This window comes from Prionailurus bengalensis, chromosome F2, assembly GCF_016509475.1.
Source record: "Prionailurus bengalensis isolate Pbe53 chromosome F2, Fcat_Pben_1.1_paternal_pri, whole genome shotgun sequence".
Classification (NCBI taxonomy): Eukaryota; Metazoa; Chordata; class Mammalia; order Carnivora; family Felidae; genus Prionailurus; species Prionailurus bengalensis.
Window position 1 is genome coordinate 17646143 of NC_057353.1, and position 19617 is coordinate 17665759.

Consider the following 19617-nt stretch of genomic DNA (forward strand, 5'->3'; position numbering starts at 1 on the left):
AACATAGAAACTGACACATAAAGGTATTTTAATAACTTCCTCAACGTCACAGAACTTGTAAGTGCTACAGCCAAGATTCAAACCGAGACGGGCACACTCCAGAATCCACTCTCTTAACTACTTTGCTGTATTACCTCACACTTAACCTGAGCAAAACATGAGCATTTAAAATCTATTGTTTTTTTCCTATTATGTCCACTTTATCCATGTTCTGAATATATAATGGTTTTTTAACCTTAGTGCCCTTGAATGTCTTTCCACGTGTTCTGGCAATGAGTAACAAAAACACGACAGGAAAAACAGCCTAAAAACTGACAAGATGATAACTCAGAAACTGATCTGCTAAAGGGATATTTTAAAACTTCCTCTGCTGCTCTTGTCAGAACAAAACAATACTTCAAAGATCTGGCTGAGAACACAATCTGGAGGAAAAAATAGAATAGTAAGTCCCCATTTAATCCAGTGGATAGACTGAATTCAGAAACTAAAAATATACAAAGCCTACAAAGTTCTCACATGAACAAAAATGAAAACTGCTAGAGTGCACATTATAAATGTCATTAGCTGATTTCTCAAACTACTGTATTCTCATAGGCAATGGCTATTAAAAAAAAATACCACAAACAGAGACATATAAAAATTAGATAGTATACAGGAGAAACAACAGGAAAAGGAAGAAAAGAAAAAAATTTCTTTAACTGAGAAGGAAGCATATGGCAAAGAGTAAAAGGGATAAAGAACAGAAGCAGAGAGGGAGATTATATGCAACTACAGGGGAAAGAAGCAACAAATTCTCTGAAGGCCCTGAAATAATGGTGAACAAGAACAGGGAAATACCAGTAGCAATCAGACAGGTTCTATAGACTCAGGGTGACAGGAGAAGTTAGGGGGAGCATGCATCCTGAAAAAGGGCATTCAAATTCCTACTCACTTTGGTAGCCTCTGAGGGGTCACTCTATGTCTAGTAATGCTCCACTACAGATAAGCCATACGGTAGAGCACAGAAGTCTGTGGAGGCATTTAAAGTTAAGCCTTCATAAACTAAGGCAGGAGAACAGAGCTATGTTTCACAAAATCAGTCTAGGAAATGGACTCTACATTCCCTGTATGAAAAGCAAAGGACAGACGCATGAGAACCTTGTGTGTTAATATTAAAAGACATGCTCTGAAAAGTACTAGCAGGAAAATAGAATAGATTACTGCTTCATCCACAAAATGAAAGCACTGTGGCAACACAAAAAAAAGGGGGGGGGGACAAAACCTGCAGATTCTGAATCACATACATGTTAAACTGTATGCACTAAAGAGGCAGACTAAATTACTGTATTATGTAAAAAGTTTTCACAGTGAAAATATCAGAGGTAACACTTATTTCTTAGACCTAACTGGAAGATGCTTGTGAGCAAATACAGTTGGGGATGAGCTACATGTATTTTCTGATAGGTGACAGAATGTTCCAAAGTGTGAGATGGGTCAGTATAAAGCTAGATTTGGTGTGCTTAAAGTTAATAAAAACAAAAACTATGGTACTGTTTTTTCACTTTTAGCAGTACATCATTCCTAGACAAAACCTATTCCTGCACAGGTTAGTAATACTCACTAACCTGGTCTAGTTTAGCAATGTCTAACAAATTCTACCCTAGCAAATCCTAAGGATCAGGTACTATAGATTAAACAGCCCATATTCTCCTAAATTCTAATGGTTTGGGATTCCTAAAACAAAAGTGGAGAAAATTTTATCATCTTAAAACTTTCACTTTTTATTTTTTATGTAGGAGAAATTTTAATAGAATGAAACAATTTTACATATATTATTTGTTCCATCATATTCAAAGCCCAAGTTACAAGAGCTAACAAACACAAATCACAGATTTTTAATGGAGATGTCTGAGGTTGAATGGGACAACTTTCATTTTAAATAATAAATTAATCAGTCTCCATTGTGACGCTCCAAAAGGCAAAAATGCATTCCAAGAGGTAGTTTGGAAGTCAGTGTTTTAGTGTGACAGACTCCGCAGCTTTGATCCCGCTTCTTGCTTACCATAGCAAGAGTATTTGCCTATACGCCCTTGGTTCCTTTTACATTAGGGGAACACGCATGCCCCAGGGCATGTGGGTCCTCCAAAGGGTGTCCTTTGTCTCTTCCACATGAAAAAATTAGAGACCTTGGAAGGAATGTTATTCTGAAGCTTTGCGGAATTCAGATACCCATCTTACAGCTTTTAATAGAATCATATACGTTTTCTGTTAAGAAACAGAAGCTATACATAATTAAGCAAAAAAGAGCTACTTTGATTATTCATGTTTACTTCTTTACTTGTCATAACAGATTATTCATAACAACAGGCCTAAGGACAAGAAAATTACTTTTTGCAGGACAAGTACAGAACTTTCCAGGGTGATGCCTGACAATATTTGTATCACTGTCTTGAATATCTAGGTTATCTAAATGACTTGGCTTATGAATTAGAGTCAGGATATTACATGTGAAAATAAACTCATATATTCAGAAACAGAAGAAATTTAATGAGAAAGTGAAAGGCACCAAATAAGAATATAATCTTATAATAAAATCAAAGACGTCACTTTTAATGCTTTCTCTATGAGCTAAAATTTCAATATTGAGGTTTTGTATAAAGTTGGACATTGGATTTATGGTCATAGAAGTTATCTGGCGATGATGAACTTGAGACAACAAAGTACTAATAGAAAGAATTTGTGTTAAGAATCCTCTAAAATATACTTAAATTCTTAAAATGGAGAGGCATATCATTTGTTCAAATGAGAGACATGTCTCCCTGCAACAAACAGTGGATGTATAGGTAAATTAGAACTTGGTATGGTCATATAAAATATACTATGGAAACAAATAGGTAAAATGTTGACTCTTGCCTGAAGAGATTCTCATAATGATAGTGAAGAGGATTTTTTGCAAGTCCAGAAAATAATTTGGAAAAAAGCTACCGTGATGGCAGAAGGGGAGACATTACACTGTTCTACAGTTGTACACGCAGGCAGAGAGGTGGAGAGGATAAGAGTGTACACTCAAGAGATATGCTGCCTGAACGTATGTCCTGGCACCACTCCTCAAATTCTCTGTGGATGAAACGGTTATCACAATAATAATCAAGACAAGATTAACTGTGGGGATGAGCAAGTTATTTGATCCCCCTCCCTCTGTCTCCATTTCCTCATTTGCAAATTAACGACACTACTACTACTACTACTCATCTCATGAGGTTACTGGAAGGATTAAATGAAATAATACATGTAAAGCACTTTGCAAAGTGCCAAGCACGTTGTTACGCCTTCAAGTTACACAGTACATGTCAGATGACACACAATCTTTCTTCAGCCTTCACAAGGTAAAGGTAAATGACCTCCTTCCCCTAAAAAAAAAAAGGTCAGCAAACAGACATTACAGAGTTCTTTTTCAAGGAAAAAGTTGCAAGGAATATTTGGAATGTTTTCCACGGTCAGTAGCCACTGAACACCCTAGTTCAGTCTGTACTTAGAGCAAAATGTTTTATCTGAAGTAAAATAATGGATTAGTGTAAGTTTCCAAGCACCAAGAAAAAAAAATACATGTTATATTTTTTAAAGTTTCATCAGAAGCAATAAAAAAAATTTAAGTATCAGTGATGTAAAATGTTAAGTTTCAAATATTTGGGCACTCACCTAGAAAAACCTAACCTTCAAAAGAACATTTAGTATGGGTTTACTGTTAGAAAACAATAAATACGAGGAATACTTGATAGTGTATACAATATACAAATTCCAAAGTCCTTTCCAAAGAAGTCTGCAATGAGAATTGCCACCAAATCCTTCATTTATTCATAATGCAGTCATATCAAATAGGACTTGAAGACACTTACCATTTTCACACAGGGATAGTAAGAGCAATTAGTTTTCTATAAAAGACATAAAATGTGTTCTTTTTCATCAAGATTACCATTTCCCTAATGCCCACTAATATCTATTTTAAGTTCAATTTTCATATTGTTTTTCTCCTTCCTATATTCCATGATCTATAGAGAAAAATTATAGGTATTTCATCATGTAAATTGCAATATATCACAATACAGTCTTAATTGCTTCAGCAAAGTTATTCTGGCAATAGTGTTGTTTTTTTTTTTTTTTTTTTTTTTACTACTACTGAGCAAAATATATCTAAATGCTACAGAATAATAATTGTATTCATTCAAAAAGGGAATAAAATAAATACCTTACCTATCTACAGCAACAACGACACTTTGAGAACTGGTTTCTCCAATGGATTCCTGAATACTTGCTATCTGCTTCCAGTCCACATTTCCTCCAACTACCACGCATAAAAAGAGAGTCATTTCAGCTTGAAAATAATTCAGTGGAAGAATACACCTACAGTTCTAAAACATATTTCTGAAATCAGTTATTTTCCTAATGAGAGAAATAAAGCTTTTGGTGAATAGTGACCTATTTGGCCTCAGGGACCTATATCAAAGCCAAATGTGCTTAATTAGCTATACTAAGTGGCATACAGACATGGATGGTTATAAAGACAAATTCTGCTTGCAAAGATCAACAAATTAAGGGCACTGAGAATTTAGATCACAAAATTAATCACACTAGGCACAATTTCCCTTAATGTTGAAGAAATAACACTAACTGCACTCCTAATGTTATCTTCTTAGGTTGATTCCCAATGCCATATGATTGGATCTCCCTGTCATTTAATCTCCAGTCCTCTATTTACAGATGCTTATTGGAAATTATACCTGTATTTTCTAACATCCCCTTATTCAAAAGAATTATTTTTCTTTCCCTCAAAAACTGGTCCCACATGTTGAACAGCAGAACAATTTCCCCAACTTCCAAACTCTTAACCTCTCCATCACCTTGGATACCTTTCCCTTCCTCCACCAGTTACTAAATCTTTCTTTTGATCTGTTTTTGGTATCATTTCTTCATTTTCATTCCTACTCAGTTTAGGCCCTTATAATTTCAGGCCCAGATTATAGACACAGTTTACTGACCGCTTTCCCTGCTGCTAATTTTTCCCCTCTTCAACCTCTCTCTCAGTCTCCTGTCAGGTTAACTTTTCTAAATCATTACATTCATTTTGCTTACTATTACTTGCAGGATAAAGCATAAATTTTTTAAGCCTAACATTTAAGGCACTGCCCTTCAACATTCTAGCCATATAATGTCTCTGTTATTATGTCTGGTCTCTGTTCAGGCCATCCCTTGACTATCTAAAACTTATCTACTAAAACCCAATTTGAGTTTTCAGGAAGGATTCCATCCCATTGTTCCTCTGAACTAAGCATTTACTTAAATAAATAATAGTCAAATCAGGAATTTTTTCCATTAAGTTTCACATAAATTACTATACATGCATTAATGTTGCCTTCTCAGCACAATAGGAAGTTACCTAAGGCAAGAAACCAAGTTACACATTTTTTTTTTTTTTTGGTTATTTCTCTACCTTCCTCAATATTAAGTCCAAAGCAGATGTTAAATATTTGTTGACTCAAATGACCACACACTTAAATGCCTTTATGAATACAACCATAATAGATGATATTATTTAAAGCCGCCAAACTCAAATTTTCTTTCAGGAAATGAACAATGAAAAAGACGTGATCCTTGTCCTCACAGAATTTATTTTATAATTTACCAGGAAAGACAGACTTATAACCAACTTTAGTAAAATGTAATAATTACTTCATGGCTGAGATAAACTAATGACATATAATACAAATTTTACTAAATAGAACTAATTTTAATAGAAGAAGGGAGAACAGGGATGTTAGCTCATAGAAAGGCTTCACATATGATGATCTATTAAATCAAGTTGCACCTAGAAAGATGATCACATACGAAAGGAGGCAGAAGGAAAAGTAATTTAGGTACAAGGAGCAGCATATACTCTGGAAGGATGCAAGTAAATACCATGTTTTAACACACCTGCATAAGTTGAGGATCTGGCAGGGGACAAGAAAGAGGGAGAGAAAGATAAACTAAAATTAGAATGTGAAGAACACTTGACTGCCATGTTTAACGTACTGCCATTGAAAATAAGGAACAGACCTTTCAGAAGACTCACATGATCAAATCTATTTTCTAAAAAAATAATTCTGGTAGTATCTGTAGAACACAGTGAAACAGGAAAAGATAATGGAGCTAGAAAGACTAAGTCTATTTCTATAATACAAATGAACAAGGATGAAAGCCTGAGATAAGTGACAGAGAATTGGGGTGATTAGGGAAACCGTGTCAAGCAACACTTGAAGCACGCGATCACGTTATAGGAATTCAACAAAGAAAAATCTATGGGAAAAAATAATGCCAATCACCACATAGCTTTCATGTCCTTTCTGGAAAGCTTTTATTTTTATATTTAAGAGCTTTTATTATTACATAGTAAACTGTAATCATTAATAATAAACATATTTAGAGGAGTAAAAAAATACATAAAATGTTTAGCAATCCAAAGAACCTATTTCAGAAACACGTGAAATCAAAGATCTGTATGACACCGTAACATAACAGGCTAATAGTTTCAGCTTTACCAAATTGCTCAAAAGCACAAATATTCAGATTAACTAAGAACAAAGAGGTAGGTGTTGTGAATATTTACTTAAGATTTATAAGACCAAGACAATGAATTAAAAAAAAAATTTTTTTTTAATGTTTATTTGAGAGAGAGAGAGAGAGAGAGAGAGACAAAGTGTGAGTGGGGGGAGGGGCAGAGAGAGAGAGGGAGATACAGAATCCAAAGCAGGCTCCATGCTCTGAGCTGTCAGCGTAGAGCCCCACGCAGGACTCAAACTCATGAACCATGAGATCATGACCTGAGCTGAAGTTGGATAGTTAATCAACTGAGCCACCCTGGTGCCCCCCCCCCCCAGTGAATTTTTAAACTTTGATATACACCTTAAAAGAACAGTATGCATATAATTCTAATAATCATATGCTACGTATTCTTTATTATATACACAATTATCTATCTATCTACTTACCTATCTATCTAGGGAGAGACAGAGAGAGTGTGAGCAGCGAGGGGCAGAGAAAGAGGGAGAGAATCCCAAGCAGGTTCCCCGCAGTGAGTGCAGAGAGCCCAACATGGAGCTTGAACTCACGAAACCATGAGATCGTTTACCTGAGCCGAAATCAAGAGTTGCTAACTGGATGCATATGGTGCCCCCCATATGCTATGTACTCTTAGTAACTAAGTAACTTAGTAACTAAGTTTCATGTTTCCAAAAAGGATGAAGTACAGACTTATAGCATATCAGTTAGAAAATCAGATTAACATATACTCAGCCCAGTTAATGTGGTTACATGGAATATAAAAGAGGATACTAATTTATTTTAAAAAAATATAGATACATTGATTGATCGATAGATAAAACCTGCTCAAATGTCTGTACTACATCCTCTTCTAGCTTAAATTCTGACTACAGTGTCCTGCTGGAGAAAACATTTCTTGCCTGAGTTAGTGACAGGGCACAGATGGACAGGGGTGGAAATCTGCCACATTGGGCTAGTTGATAACCAATGAGATGGCCTGAAGGGAGGACTCTGCCCAACAGAAGCCAAGTCAACACAATGGATCCCTCTAGGATGCAGACTCCAAAATGAGAGAGCTAACCAATCAGGAATGAGTGGAGAATGGAGCAGCCCAAAAAGAAAAACAGATAAAGCATGAAAGACAGCTGGAAGACTATGGCTAATTGTTTGAAGAGTATGGCTTGGAAGCCCAAAATTTTTATTTCATTTCCAGAACCAATGAATGTTTATTTTTATGTAAATTCCCTTTTCCTGAAGTAAAAGGAAAGTCATCTCATATCTGTACAACTTAAGTAGCAGAACAGTGATCAAATTAATTTTAATTCATTTTTAAGTATACTAGGAAACATGATCAATAAGTATCATTATTTATCTTGTTTGACTAAAACTTTTAGAAGTTAAAATACTCCACTGGTGTTTTATTTTTAACGTAACCTACTGTTGTTACTTGCCACAATTAAGCCCTGGCAATTTGCACCTGTCATTATTTTAGCCTTCCTACATTCCAAAGGCCTTTTCAATCAATCAATCAATCAAGCAAAAATAAAAGCCATTCAAAAGTTACTGAATCGGGGCGCCTGGGTGGCGCAGTCGGTTAAGCGTCCGACTTCAGCCAGGTCACGATCTCGCGGTCCGTGAGTTCGAGCCCCGCGTCGGGCTCTGGGCTGATGGCTCAGAGCCTGGAGCCTGTTTCCGATTCTGTGTCTCCCTCTCTCTCTGCCCCTCCCCCGTTCATGCTCTGTCTCTCTCTGTCCCAAAAATAAATAAACGTTGAAAAAAAAAAATTAAAAAAAAAAAAAAAGTTACTGAATCAATCGGTCCACATACATTTCAATTGTTGGTAAACAGCCTTCATCTGTATTTCAGGATTCCAGGTTACATGAAGGTGCTCAGGTAGTTCTAAATCCTGCTGCTGGGTCACCAAGTTATTAGATCTATACCTTCACGTCCCAGAACCACAGGATCTAAGATACAACTAGGGTAGCACAACTGCACTGCTGGCTGCCACAGTTGAAATATCGCTGGGAACTAATGTCCCCAGCCCAACTTAAAGCCACAACATGGTCCTGGTGTTTCTTCTTTCCCTATGGATCATTTTTTCAAACCTGAAGTTCTTTTGGATTTCTTAAGAATTTTTACTGAGAGCAACAAGAATTCATTAAAAGTCAAAAAGACAACATCCAAATATACAGTGCTACAGTACAAAACCTTAAAAGGTAAATATTCCTAGATCTCAGGTGTATTCTCTCCTGCTCTCTTTTAAGTTGGATCTCTAGATTTCTTAGATGGAAGTAGGATGGGGAAAATGGATAAAGAACAATCCAGAAACCATTAATATACCAGCCACTGTGCTAAGTCCATTTATACATAATCTTATTTAAACCTAACAACTCTGTAAATAGATATTGCCATTAGTTTCCAGAAGTGGAAACTGAAGCTCAGAGAGTTAAAGTAACTTGCACACAGTAAGGAAAAAATACAAATTAATTCACACCCCAAAATATAGTGTTCAAAGTCAAAGACAGTCTAAATGTTGCTTCTTCCCTGGTGGAACTCTTTCCATTTATGACTAAAATATATACTGTCATTGGTTCTTCTGTAGCCATTCTCACTAATATTTTCCTTTGTTCTGTTGGGTTAAACCTGGAAGTTCTTGGCCACACCTAGCTCACAAGGAACCATGGGAAAGTTTCCATACCAGTATGAGTTTGGTTAGGTCTGCATAGTGCCTTTAAAAAATATGATATGAATGCTTTCTTTCTTCAGTTGCCCCAAGTATTTATCATCTTATACAAGCCTTCACTCATTTAAGTGACCTGATTAGTCTTAAAAAACAGGTCATTTGAAACTGCACCTTTCTCTTACTACCCCCAACTCTGAGATTAAGACTAAGGGTCTGGTCACTTATGTTGCAAACTAGACCAGGCAAAAATGGCTTAGGTCTCCACATGCTTTTCTTGGTTTTCCTCAAAAGGTTAGCCAAAGGGCATTTCACCATGTCCCTCTAATTACATTTCACTGCTATAATAAAGTTACTTATATTGAACAAGTTAATAATTTTTGATACTTCATAAAAATAGTTTAAAAAATTATCTCACCTAGCCCCAGACCCACAAATTCATCAGGAGTCTGATCTTTTGTTCCAGTAAGAGATCCTTCTCTGCCCCGTACTGTTCCAGAAATGTATCGAGGTTTCACTCCAGTTCCTATAAGTTGTGCAAGCTCCAACTGACTGATGCACTTCAGAATCTTCATTACAACAACAAAAAAACTTTTTAAAATTCCATGTTAAAAATGTTTGCAAAAATACTTAAATATATGCAGCCAGGATTTAAATATAGGCTATATTATAAATCATTATAAAAAGCTAAATAAACTTATCCTGAATGTACTAAATTAATGGTTCCCTAAACAATTAAGCTTGCCAGAATATTTAACATTAAATTATTTTATAAACCAAATTGCAAACTTGAAAATAAAGTGCTTATACCTCATGCCATGAATTTCCTAAATAATTTCCATCTGTATGAGCCACTGTGATAAGTGTTTTTATTGTGTCAATGTTCTTCTGTTTCATTTCAGTAATACCAGAACTCACTGTAAGTAAGGTAAATCTTGCTAGTGCTTGGACATATGCATCTCTTTCCAGCTATAAAAAAGAAAAAAGTACACTCACATGGTTATTTAGTAAGTTTTAACTGACAAATCACATGCCTCAAACTACAGTGTTGTTTTTTTTTTAAGATGATAAATGAAGTGGAAAGGATGAATTTCTAAAATCTAAAGGCAATTAGAGATGGAGATGGGATGTCAAATCAAGATGAGATTTTAGTGATGACAAATGAATTCATACAGTAAAACAAATATTCATTGAGTACTTATGTGTCAAGTACTGTGTGGACTAGCAGAAACCAGGTTTATAAATTTGCCCATTCTTTCTCTACAGCTAGGCTGTGCTTTTTAAGACATAACATTCATAATTAAATGTGAAATGGGTTTAAAAAAAAAAAAGCAAGCGTTGGCTACAATTTATTATCAGACAAAGTATATAAATTACTAGAGGGGCCTGTCTTCATGAAAAACAAGTACTAGATACTTGGTTCCTGTTAAGACCACTTTTCTTAGGCTTAAATGAAATATATAAAAACATAAAATATGAAAAAATATGATTCAATAAGTGTGAACATGCAACATATTTAAATAATATATTCAAATTAACATATAGAAATTCAAAGTCTTAGGAACTTTGTATATAGCTAACATTGTATAGAGAAAAAAATTGCAAACCAAAGTTATTTTGATGAATTCCAGACACATCAATATAGAACTACTCCTGCTGTCACAGCTTCTTGTAAACTTAAACATTACGATTCATTTAAATTCCATCATAAACTCGAAATTACTTTTTAGTAAGTCAGACATAAAAAAATAATTGCAACTATAATCATGACATAAGTAATTTGTTTCCCAGACTGGCTACAAAGGCGAAATTCTTTGTTACCTGAATGTTGAAAATGCATGCAATTCTGATTGCACATCTTATACCTTCCAGGCAAAGAGAGGCTACTTCAGTATCATCACAATCTTGCAGACCCACACTAAACGCAGCCAGAAAAGGTGTCCAAGCCAACTAGAAAAATTAAAAATTTAAGGCGTATCATGAACATCAAGTGATAATTAAATTTTATGATAGGACTACATTAATATTTCTCAAAGCTTCAGAAAATAAATGATTTGATGAAGTTCTGGGAAAAAAACACAATGAGTTCCTGGGCATATTTTTTGGACAGCTTTCTTGGACAAAGGGGAAAAACTATGCAATGTTGCCTGGGCCTCAATAAGTGGTACAGCAGGACTATAAATTCAGTAGAAGGACCTTAGACATATTTTAAGCACAGCATCTATAAATTATTCACATCAATGGGAATTGCCAATATCCAGAAATGGTATTAGTTTTAACTTTACCTTCAGAACCTCTCTCTCTACAAGCTTTGTCACCTGCAGCAATTCACAGACTGTTTATTTCTAAACAGATCCTTTCAGTCATTTTCTCCTTGCAACAAGTACATTACTCTTCTTTCTTTTAACCTGCTCCCTGGACATCATTTAGACTCACTTTTTTTGTAGTCAAATATTTTACATTGAAACATCACTGGTATCTCTGGTTCCTAGTTGGGCAATACTTTAAAAATATAGTTCAATAAAATATTTCATTATAGACTGTGAAAACCAACAAACACTAAATTTTACTAGTAACACTCAATACCTAGTAAAACTGTAATGTAAAATAAACAAAAAGGACTACCTTTGGACTACTGAAAATTCTAATATCAAAACATGTATGTCTAATGTGAATATTTGTTGCTTTTAATAAGTTCTAATGAACCAAAACTATATAACCATAGAGATGAAAAAGATTTACATGACAACTGGAATTTTCAAAAGATCTAAGAAGTTTTTATTTAAAAAAATTTTTTTTAACTAAAAAAATATTTATTTAGAGAGAGTGAGAGAAAGAGTATGTGAGTGGGGGAAAGGGGCTGAGGGAGAGAGAAAGAGAATCTCAAGTAGGCTCCATACTCAGCACAGAGCATGATGGGGGGGCTCAATCCCGTGACCCTGGGACCATGACCTGAGCCAAAATCAAGAGCCGGATGCTCAACTGACTGAGCCACCCAGACACCCCAAGATCTAAAAAGTTTTTAAGATTATTAAAGAAAACAGGATTACCCAAAGCTATGTTTGTAACATCAGAAAGTTTAGAAGTATATAATCCCTAAACAAAGGAACATAAACCATAGTACCTAATTTCTAGTCCTAGCTTTGCCTCTCTGAGCCTCACTATCGTCCTCTTCAATACCTGGACTGCCACTATAGAGAGATGCTTTAGGAAGCACATGAGGTGCAATACTTTTAAAATATGAAGTACCACATGGAAGTAATAAATTACACATTCTATTGTAAGAAAAGAAACAGCACATCTATTCAGAAACCTGTGTAATATTTTATACAAGAAGTATAAATGGTTCTAAAGCCAATGAAAAATATGTTTAACTCCACCAGGAATTAAAGACAATGATTTCTCCTATCAAACTACCCCTAAATAATATCCAGGGGACATTGCAATTATTCATTCATAACTGTGTAATCCTTTGTAAACTACAATTTGGCAGTATGTAAAAAGATACTTAATATTTATGTCCCTTAATATATCACATCCTAGGGGCGCCTGGGTGGCGCAGTCAGTTAAGCGTCCGACTTCAGCCAGGTCACGATCTCGCGGTCCGTGAGTTCGAGCCCCGTGTCGGGCTCTGGGCTGATGGCTCAGAGCCTGGAGCCTGTTTCCGATTCTGTGTCTCCCTCTCTCTCTGCCCCTCCCCGTTCATGCTCTGTCTCTCTCTGTCCCAAAATAAATAAAAAACGTTGAAAAAAAAATTTTTTTTTAAATATATCACATCCTAGAAACCTCTCATTCATTCCTATACCCAGTCAATGCTTGTTTATTGAGCACTTACTACAAGCTAGGAATTGTGCAAGATATTGGGAAAAGTAAACAGAACAGTCCCTTACCTCAAGTCTAGTAAAGAGATAGATATTAATTTCAAAATAAGTCAATGTATAAATACCAACTGTTAAAAATACAATAAAGGATAAGTATAGCACATTATTAAAAGGACCAAATTTGGAAGGGGCAGAACAGGGCAGAACTCTCTGAGAAGGTAACATTTAAAGTGGAAACCACTTGGGCAAAGAAGGAAAGAGCATTCTACATAAAAGGCACAGCTTGTAAGAATGTTCTGAAGACAAAGTAATTTAGGACATTCTAGAATTTGATGTTATGTTAGTGTGACTGCAGCACAGCAAGACGTAAGAAATCTAGCAATGAGGCTGGAAAGGCAGGGGGAGCCAGAGGATGTTGTGGGTGTGTTAATTTCATCATGTATCATGCAAAGTCAGTGAAGGGTCTTAACAAGGCAACATTTCATTTTGTATTTTAAAATGATCAGTCTGGCCTCTGTAAATGGATAAGAGGAGCACAAAAATAGACATAAGAATACTAGTTAGGACATTACAATATGAAAGGTAAGAAATGAGGATGTCTGGAGAGGTTAATGGCAGTAGAAGTGTTGGTGAAAGGAAAGATTCTTAATTTTAGCTTAGAAGATGTTTGCATAAACTAGAACTAATCTAGAGCACAGATAATAAAAGCTATTTATGAAGCATTTTTAATGATATGGGGAAATACTATGTGAGAAACAGCAGACTATAAAATTCTGCACATAGTATGATCACAACTGTTCAAAGAAAGTAGTATATAAACATATTAACAGAAGTTTTTTCTGAGTGATAGAACTATGGCTGGTTCCTACTCTTTTCATTCTCCACCTGCCCCCCAACCAAACACATCTGAGAAGAAAAAGAAGAGTGTAAGATTATTTAAAACAAAACGAGAAGCTGGTGTATAAAATTTGTTTCATAAAAAGTGTTTCTTATATTTTAACATCATTTTCTACATTATTTCCAAAGATAAGGCTACTTATCTTTTATACTCCACTATTTAATACTGCCTCCCTAGCACCCCATCCTCTAATTCTTCATCAAGTTTCAGAAATAAAGTTATCCCATACACCTTGAAGTAAGAGTAGAATGATAAAACTTGAGAGCTAAAAGAAAGCATAGAAATCTTATAGTCCTCTTTTACTGCTCATGCATATGTGTCCTTAATGTCCGAAAAAGAACTCAAATTATGATCTTCAGCTTCCACAGGCAATCTTTCCACACTGTCTCACAAACTGGAATGTACTTGACCCCTTTTCCCTTTTCAAATTTGACTAGACTCTCTACTTCCCTATAATCCTTAGTCACTGCTTACTTTGCAATTTGGAGAAAGGGTAGGAATATAGGACAGGAAAATGAAGAAGGAATAGGCAATCAAATTGTAAGGAACCAGTAGTATCATTCTTACTAGATCAACCTATAAATGTAAATAATGCTTGTTTTTGTTCTCCACTCTACTCTCTGAGCTCCAGGCGTACTCAGAACCCACACAGGAGATCCTGGGCCAGAAGCTCAAGAAATTTTAGGTAACTCCAAAGGCTTAATTAAATAGATGTTATTTAACAAAAACCAGGCCAAGGATTAATGATCATTCTCTGAAATTTTTCTATTCTTATTTCTTAAGATCAAACATTTATTAATTACCATTAGTGTATACTTTTTCTCATTCTCTTTAAGAAAAAATTTTTATTTGCTGTATCGTAAATAACATTGCTTTTGCTTCCAGGTCCTCACTAATGGGCTAGAGATCACTATATTTCCTTAACTTAAAAACATGCTGAACAAAACTGTACATAAATGTATACTGCAATCAAAAGTTATTAGTAACTCTTGGGGCACCTGGGTGACTTAGTCAGTTAAGCATCTGATTCTTGATTTCGGCAGGTCATGATCTCATGGTTGGTGAGACTGAGCCCCACATCAGGCTCTGCCCTGACAGTGAGGAGCCTGCTTGGTATTCTACTCTCCTCCTCTCTCTATGCCTCTCTCGCACATTTGTCTCTCTTAAAATAAATACACATTAAAAAAAAAAAAGTTATTAGAACTCTTACCTTAAACATAGGCCTCACATGCTCCAAATGTGTTGCACTTGTAAAAGGTGCCTGAACGTGGCTCACGGCTTCCATGAGTGCTTTTGCTGTCTTGGCCATCTGTTCCATTTCTAAGTTATACAGAAGTCTTCTTTGTTTTTCACTGGCTACATCTGAAACAACAAACACTATTAGCATTTAAAAAATAAATCATTTAAAAATGCTTTGATATTTTACTATAAAATAATAAATGCCACCAATTAATACTAATTAGATATAGTCTTAAAAAACCAGATACAAAAGGTCACATAAGGTGTGATTCCATTTATATGAAATATCCAGAGTAGGTAAATCCATAGAAATAGAAAGCAGACTGGTGGCAGCCAGAGGCGGGAGAGAGGGAGATAATGTGAAGTTTAATCCTAAACCTTCTGCATCTCCTTGAATCACCCCTACTTCCAGTTTCTGTTTATGTGTAACAATAGATGAAAAGACAGAACTGTGTTGCTTGTAGAGGAGGCAGGAAAAGACTGAGAGTTGAAGTCTGTCTGTTGGGGTTCCCTAAGCAGTCTCACTGACCTCCTAATCCATGCTGAGATTTACTACCACATTAATTGACAAGTATGTATTAAATGCACACTAAATCATGAATATTATGTAGCATTTTCTTTGATCACTGGTCAGTGCTATCTTTATTCAGAATGTGGAAAAAACATAAAATCAGATCAGCAAACTGTATAATACTTTTCATTAGAGTAGTATCTGACTTACTCTAAACCAAGTGAAAAAAAACTTTTAGCAAACCGCATTTTTCCTCTGAACAATCAGAATTCAGTTGATTTGGATACTTACTTTGTTTACTTGATTTTGTAGGGATTGTTAGTTCTTTTGTTTCTTTCATTGATATCTTTTTTCCAGCTATCTCATTATAGATGGCTGACAGATACTCTTCAGGTAGGTCTTTACTGTCATTGATACCTCTATTCATCTTAATGTATTGTTCCTTTGTCATTTTATTTTTAACCTAGAAATGAAAAACCATTATAATTCCTAAAACTCCTATTTTAAGAATTTGAATACTTTTAGAAGAGAATTTATAAATACTTTGAGGACAGGACAGGGCAAATATTCAGTGAAACATATTTAAATGAGAAAAGGAAGTCACCGAAAATGAAGGTAATGTAGAGAAGACCTATCCTGGCATATGCTAATTAACCTTGCTCTGATGTGCACATATATAATTTGTAACAAGAAACAGGGAAATCGAATAATGAAATTATTTGGTTTTGCCCAAGGTTTAAGAGTTCTAGCTAGAGTCTTTAAAAAAAGGACCATGACAAGTATTAAAAACATGGTATCAAAAAGATTCAAATCTTGGGGGGGGGGGGGGGCAGAAATATGTTGTAAAGATTTAAAAGCTAATTTTACATAACAGTGGATGCAAAGTAATAGCCGAATTTATTTAAATCAGATAACAGTTTCTTTGACTGACTCATTGTGGTAAATGAAGGTTAGGTGATCTGGGTCAAGTGTCCTCAGAACATTTTGTCTTGTTAAGAGTACTCTGACCAGGAATGTCTTACAGCATACCTTCATCAATCTGTGGAATACAAGCTTGTAATTTGTAAGATGCAGCCCTATCACCAAAGTTGAGAACTAGCACAACCAAAATGTTTTTATCTGGACAAAACCCAGAGAAATTACAGGCTGTGTTTGTTTGGTTCCAGACTACAGCAATAAAGTGAATATTGCAATAAAGTGAGTCAAATTAATTTTTTGGTTTCCTAGTGCATACAAAAGTTATACTTACACTATACTATCGTCTATCAAGCATTATGTCTTACAAAAACAATGTACATATCTAAATTCAAAAATATTTTATTGCTAAAAAATGCTAACCATCATCTCAGCTTTCAACAAGTCATAATCACTAAACACAGATCACTGTAACAAATGTAATAATAAAGAAAAGTTTGATATATTGTGAGAATCACCAAAATGTGACAGACCCATGAAATAAGCAAATGCCGTTGGAAAAATGGTGCTGATAGACTTGCTTGATGCAGGGTTGCTACAGGCCTTCAATTTGTAAAAACACTATTACCTACAAAATGCAGTAATGTGAAGCATGATAAAACATGCTTTAACTTATTTAAATATATATATATATGTACACACACACATACACACACACACACACACACACATATTTAATTAAATATATTCCTACCATCTCCCATGAAGAATTTAAGGCATTCTAAAGATAAGGCTCTTCCTGTAAATTTATAAGACACATAGAAAGCAAGCAAGTCCTAACTTTAAAAACTCATCTTGGGGCACCTGGGTGGCTCAGGTCATGATCTCACAGTTGGTGGGTTTGAGCCCAGCATCGGGCTCTGTGCTGACCACTCAGAGCCTGGAGCCTGCTTAGGATTCTGTGTCTCCTCTCTCTGCCCCTCCCCCAGTTGTGCACTTGCGCACATGCACGCTCTCTCTCTCTCTCAAAAATAAACAGTAAAAAAACAAACCAAAAAACCCTCATCTGAGTCAGCACCAAAAATAAAACAAACAAACAAACGGATGAATGAAGGAAAGTTTCACCTAAAGTTCTGATAAATACTAATTAACAATGACATAGGGTTACTAAAATAAAAGACCATATAAGCGCTGTAAGAGGCTAAAAAAGAGAAACATTACCTGGAAATCTTAAGCATGGCATGTTGTTTTTAGTACTGTACCAGAGACAAAAAGAAGTCTTGGTAAAAAATCTGAAGTAGCTGTATATTATGCTTGTGCATCTGGGTTGGGAGGTGGAAGTGGGAGTAGGGAATACATTAATTTCAGGTACCCCAAATAAAAATATACTGCTCAAACAGAACACAGTGGGATTCTGGAAGTAGGGTAACACATAACCCTACTTTTCCTTTTCCTGCTTATCTTTTATGGAACACCCTACTCTTGACTTTTGTTTTCATGCACTTAAATTAAGCTGTGTTTAGTTTTAGTATTTAAATCCCTTATTACAATGTAGATTAATATACACTAAAAATTAAATGTGTTCTAAGTATGCCTCAAATTTTTAAAAAATTCACTGACTCACACAATATATAAAAGGTGGTCTAACTATAAATATTCTAGGTAAAAAAGGAACATAAATGACTTGTTTAAATATTTTAACTTTGAAAAACAACTAAGAATGAGAAGAATTAGTTTTAAGGAATTCCTTTAAAGTCACCTGTGTTCTTTAAAAATGGTGTCATTTGTTATAGTTCATGTGGTCCTGAATCAAATCATATGGGGTCATGATTATGGGTTCAATTTTTTTTTTTAAGTTTATATATTTATTCGAGAGAGATGGAGACAGTGCGGGTGGGGGAGGGGCAGAGGGAGAGAGAGAATCCCAAGCAAACTCCACGCTGCCAGCACAGAGTTCGACGTGGGGCTCAACTTCACAAAACTGTGAAATCATGAACTGAGCTGAAACAGAGATGCTTAACCAAGAGCCAGCCAGGCACCCCTAGTTCAGTTTTCTAATTGAAGTTTCCTTCACCGAAACTTATAAGCTGTTCTGTGGCTGCAGGCTGCATATCAGGACACGAGGCCAGCCAGCCGCAGTCTGACACAGTGCAGTTAACTACTGCCAGACCAGGACTCCACGCACATGCTCTACAGACACAAACGAGTGCCATGAAGACAGAACACTGTTCTCAAGATGTTTCCTAATGGATATGTGTTCAGAAATTTTTAACAATCTGGGTCTTATGAAAGAACATTAAAGGAAGTTTCAGTATTTCCTCAAAATACCTTACACAAGGATGTACATGTGACACAGATGCACAGAACACTGACAATTCATTTACAGAACCAAATTCTTTAAAAATATAACATTCTAAAAACAAATGGAGGTAGTGTATTGGTTTGGACCAAAACACCAGACAGAAAACTGTGATATGAAGTTATCCAAATAGGTCAGTATCTGTAGACTGCCTTGTAATAGGAAAAAAGTATGCTGCATAATAAAAAGCGGAAAGTGAGCTGCTTTAACTATACTCCCAGCAATATAACAAAGGCAATTTTTAAATGACTAAAATATTACATCACTTTTTAAGAAAGGTCTGTATAAAATCAAGTAAATCGCTGGTAAATGCATAGCTGTTGAAGGTAACTCTGTATATAATTCCCATTCATACATTTGATACATATTTTCCATATAAGCCTTGCCTTAAACATCTCCACCCACCCACCCACACACACACACACACACACACACACACACCCTATATTGCAAAATTTAATCTCAACCTTTAAATAAATTTTAATTTTTCTAATACCTCTTGGATTAATAGTTTATTTCACTTCCTAATAATAGATATCATTAGATGCCTATCCATAAGTACAAAGAAATTCTTGCAAATAGATAAATTTATGAAGATAATTTTCCCCAAAGATACTCAAAGCATGTTTTTGAAACTAA

The 19617-nt window shown here is 35.3% G+C and overlaps 1 protein-coding gene across 4 annotated transcripts in view; it reads right to left on the minus strand.

Moving 5' to 3' along the window:
• ARFGEF1 (ADP ribosylation factor guanine nucleotide exchange factor 1) overlaps positions 1-19617 on the minus strand; it is a 149627-nt gene that overhangs the window by 32205 nt on the left and 97805 nt on the right. For all 4 annotated transcript variants that reach the window (XM_043602221.1, XM_043602222.1, XM_043602224.1 and 1 more), the window contains 6 exons: positions 15996-16167; positions 15165-15316; positions 11057-11185; positions 10046-10204; positions 9654-9804; positions 4231-4321 (listed from right to left, as the gene is read on the minus strand). In XM_043602221.1, the coding sequence (XP_043458156.1) occupies positions 4231-4321; positions 9654-9804; positions 10046-10204; positions 11057-11185; positions 15165-15316; positions 15996-16167 (854 nt within the window). The remainder of the gene's footprint in view (positions 1-4230; positions 4322-9653; positions 9805-10045; positions 10205-11056; positions 11186-15164; positions 15317-15995; positions 16168-19617) is intronic.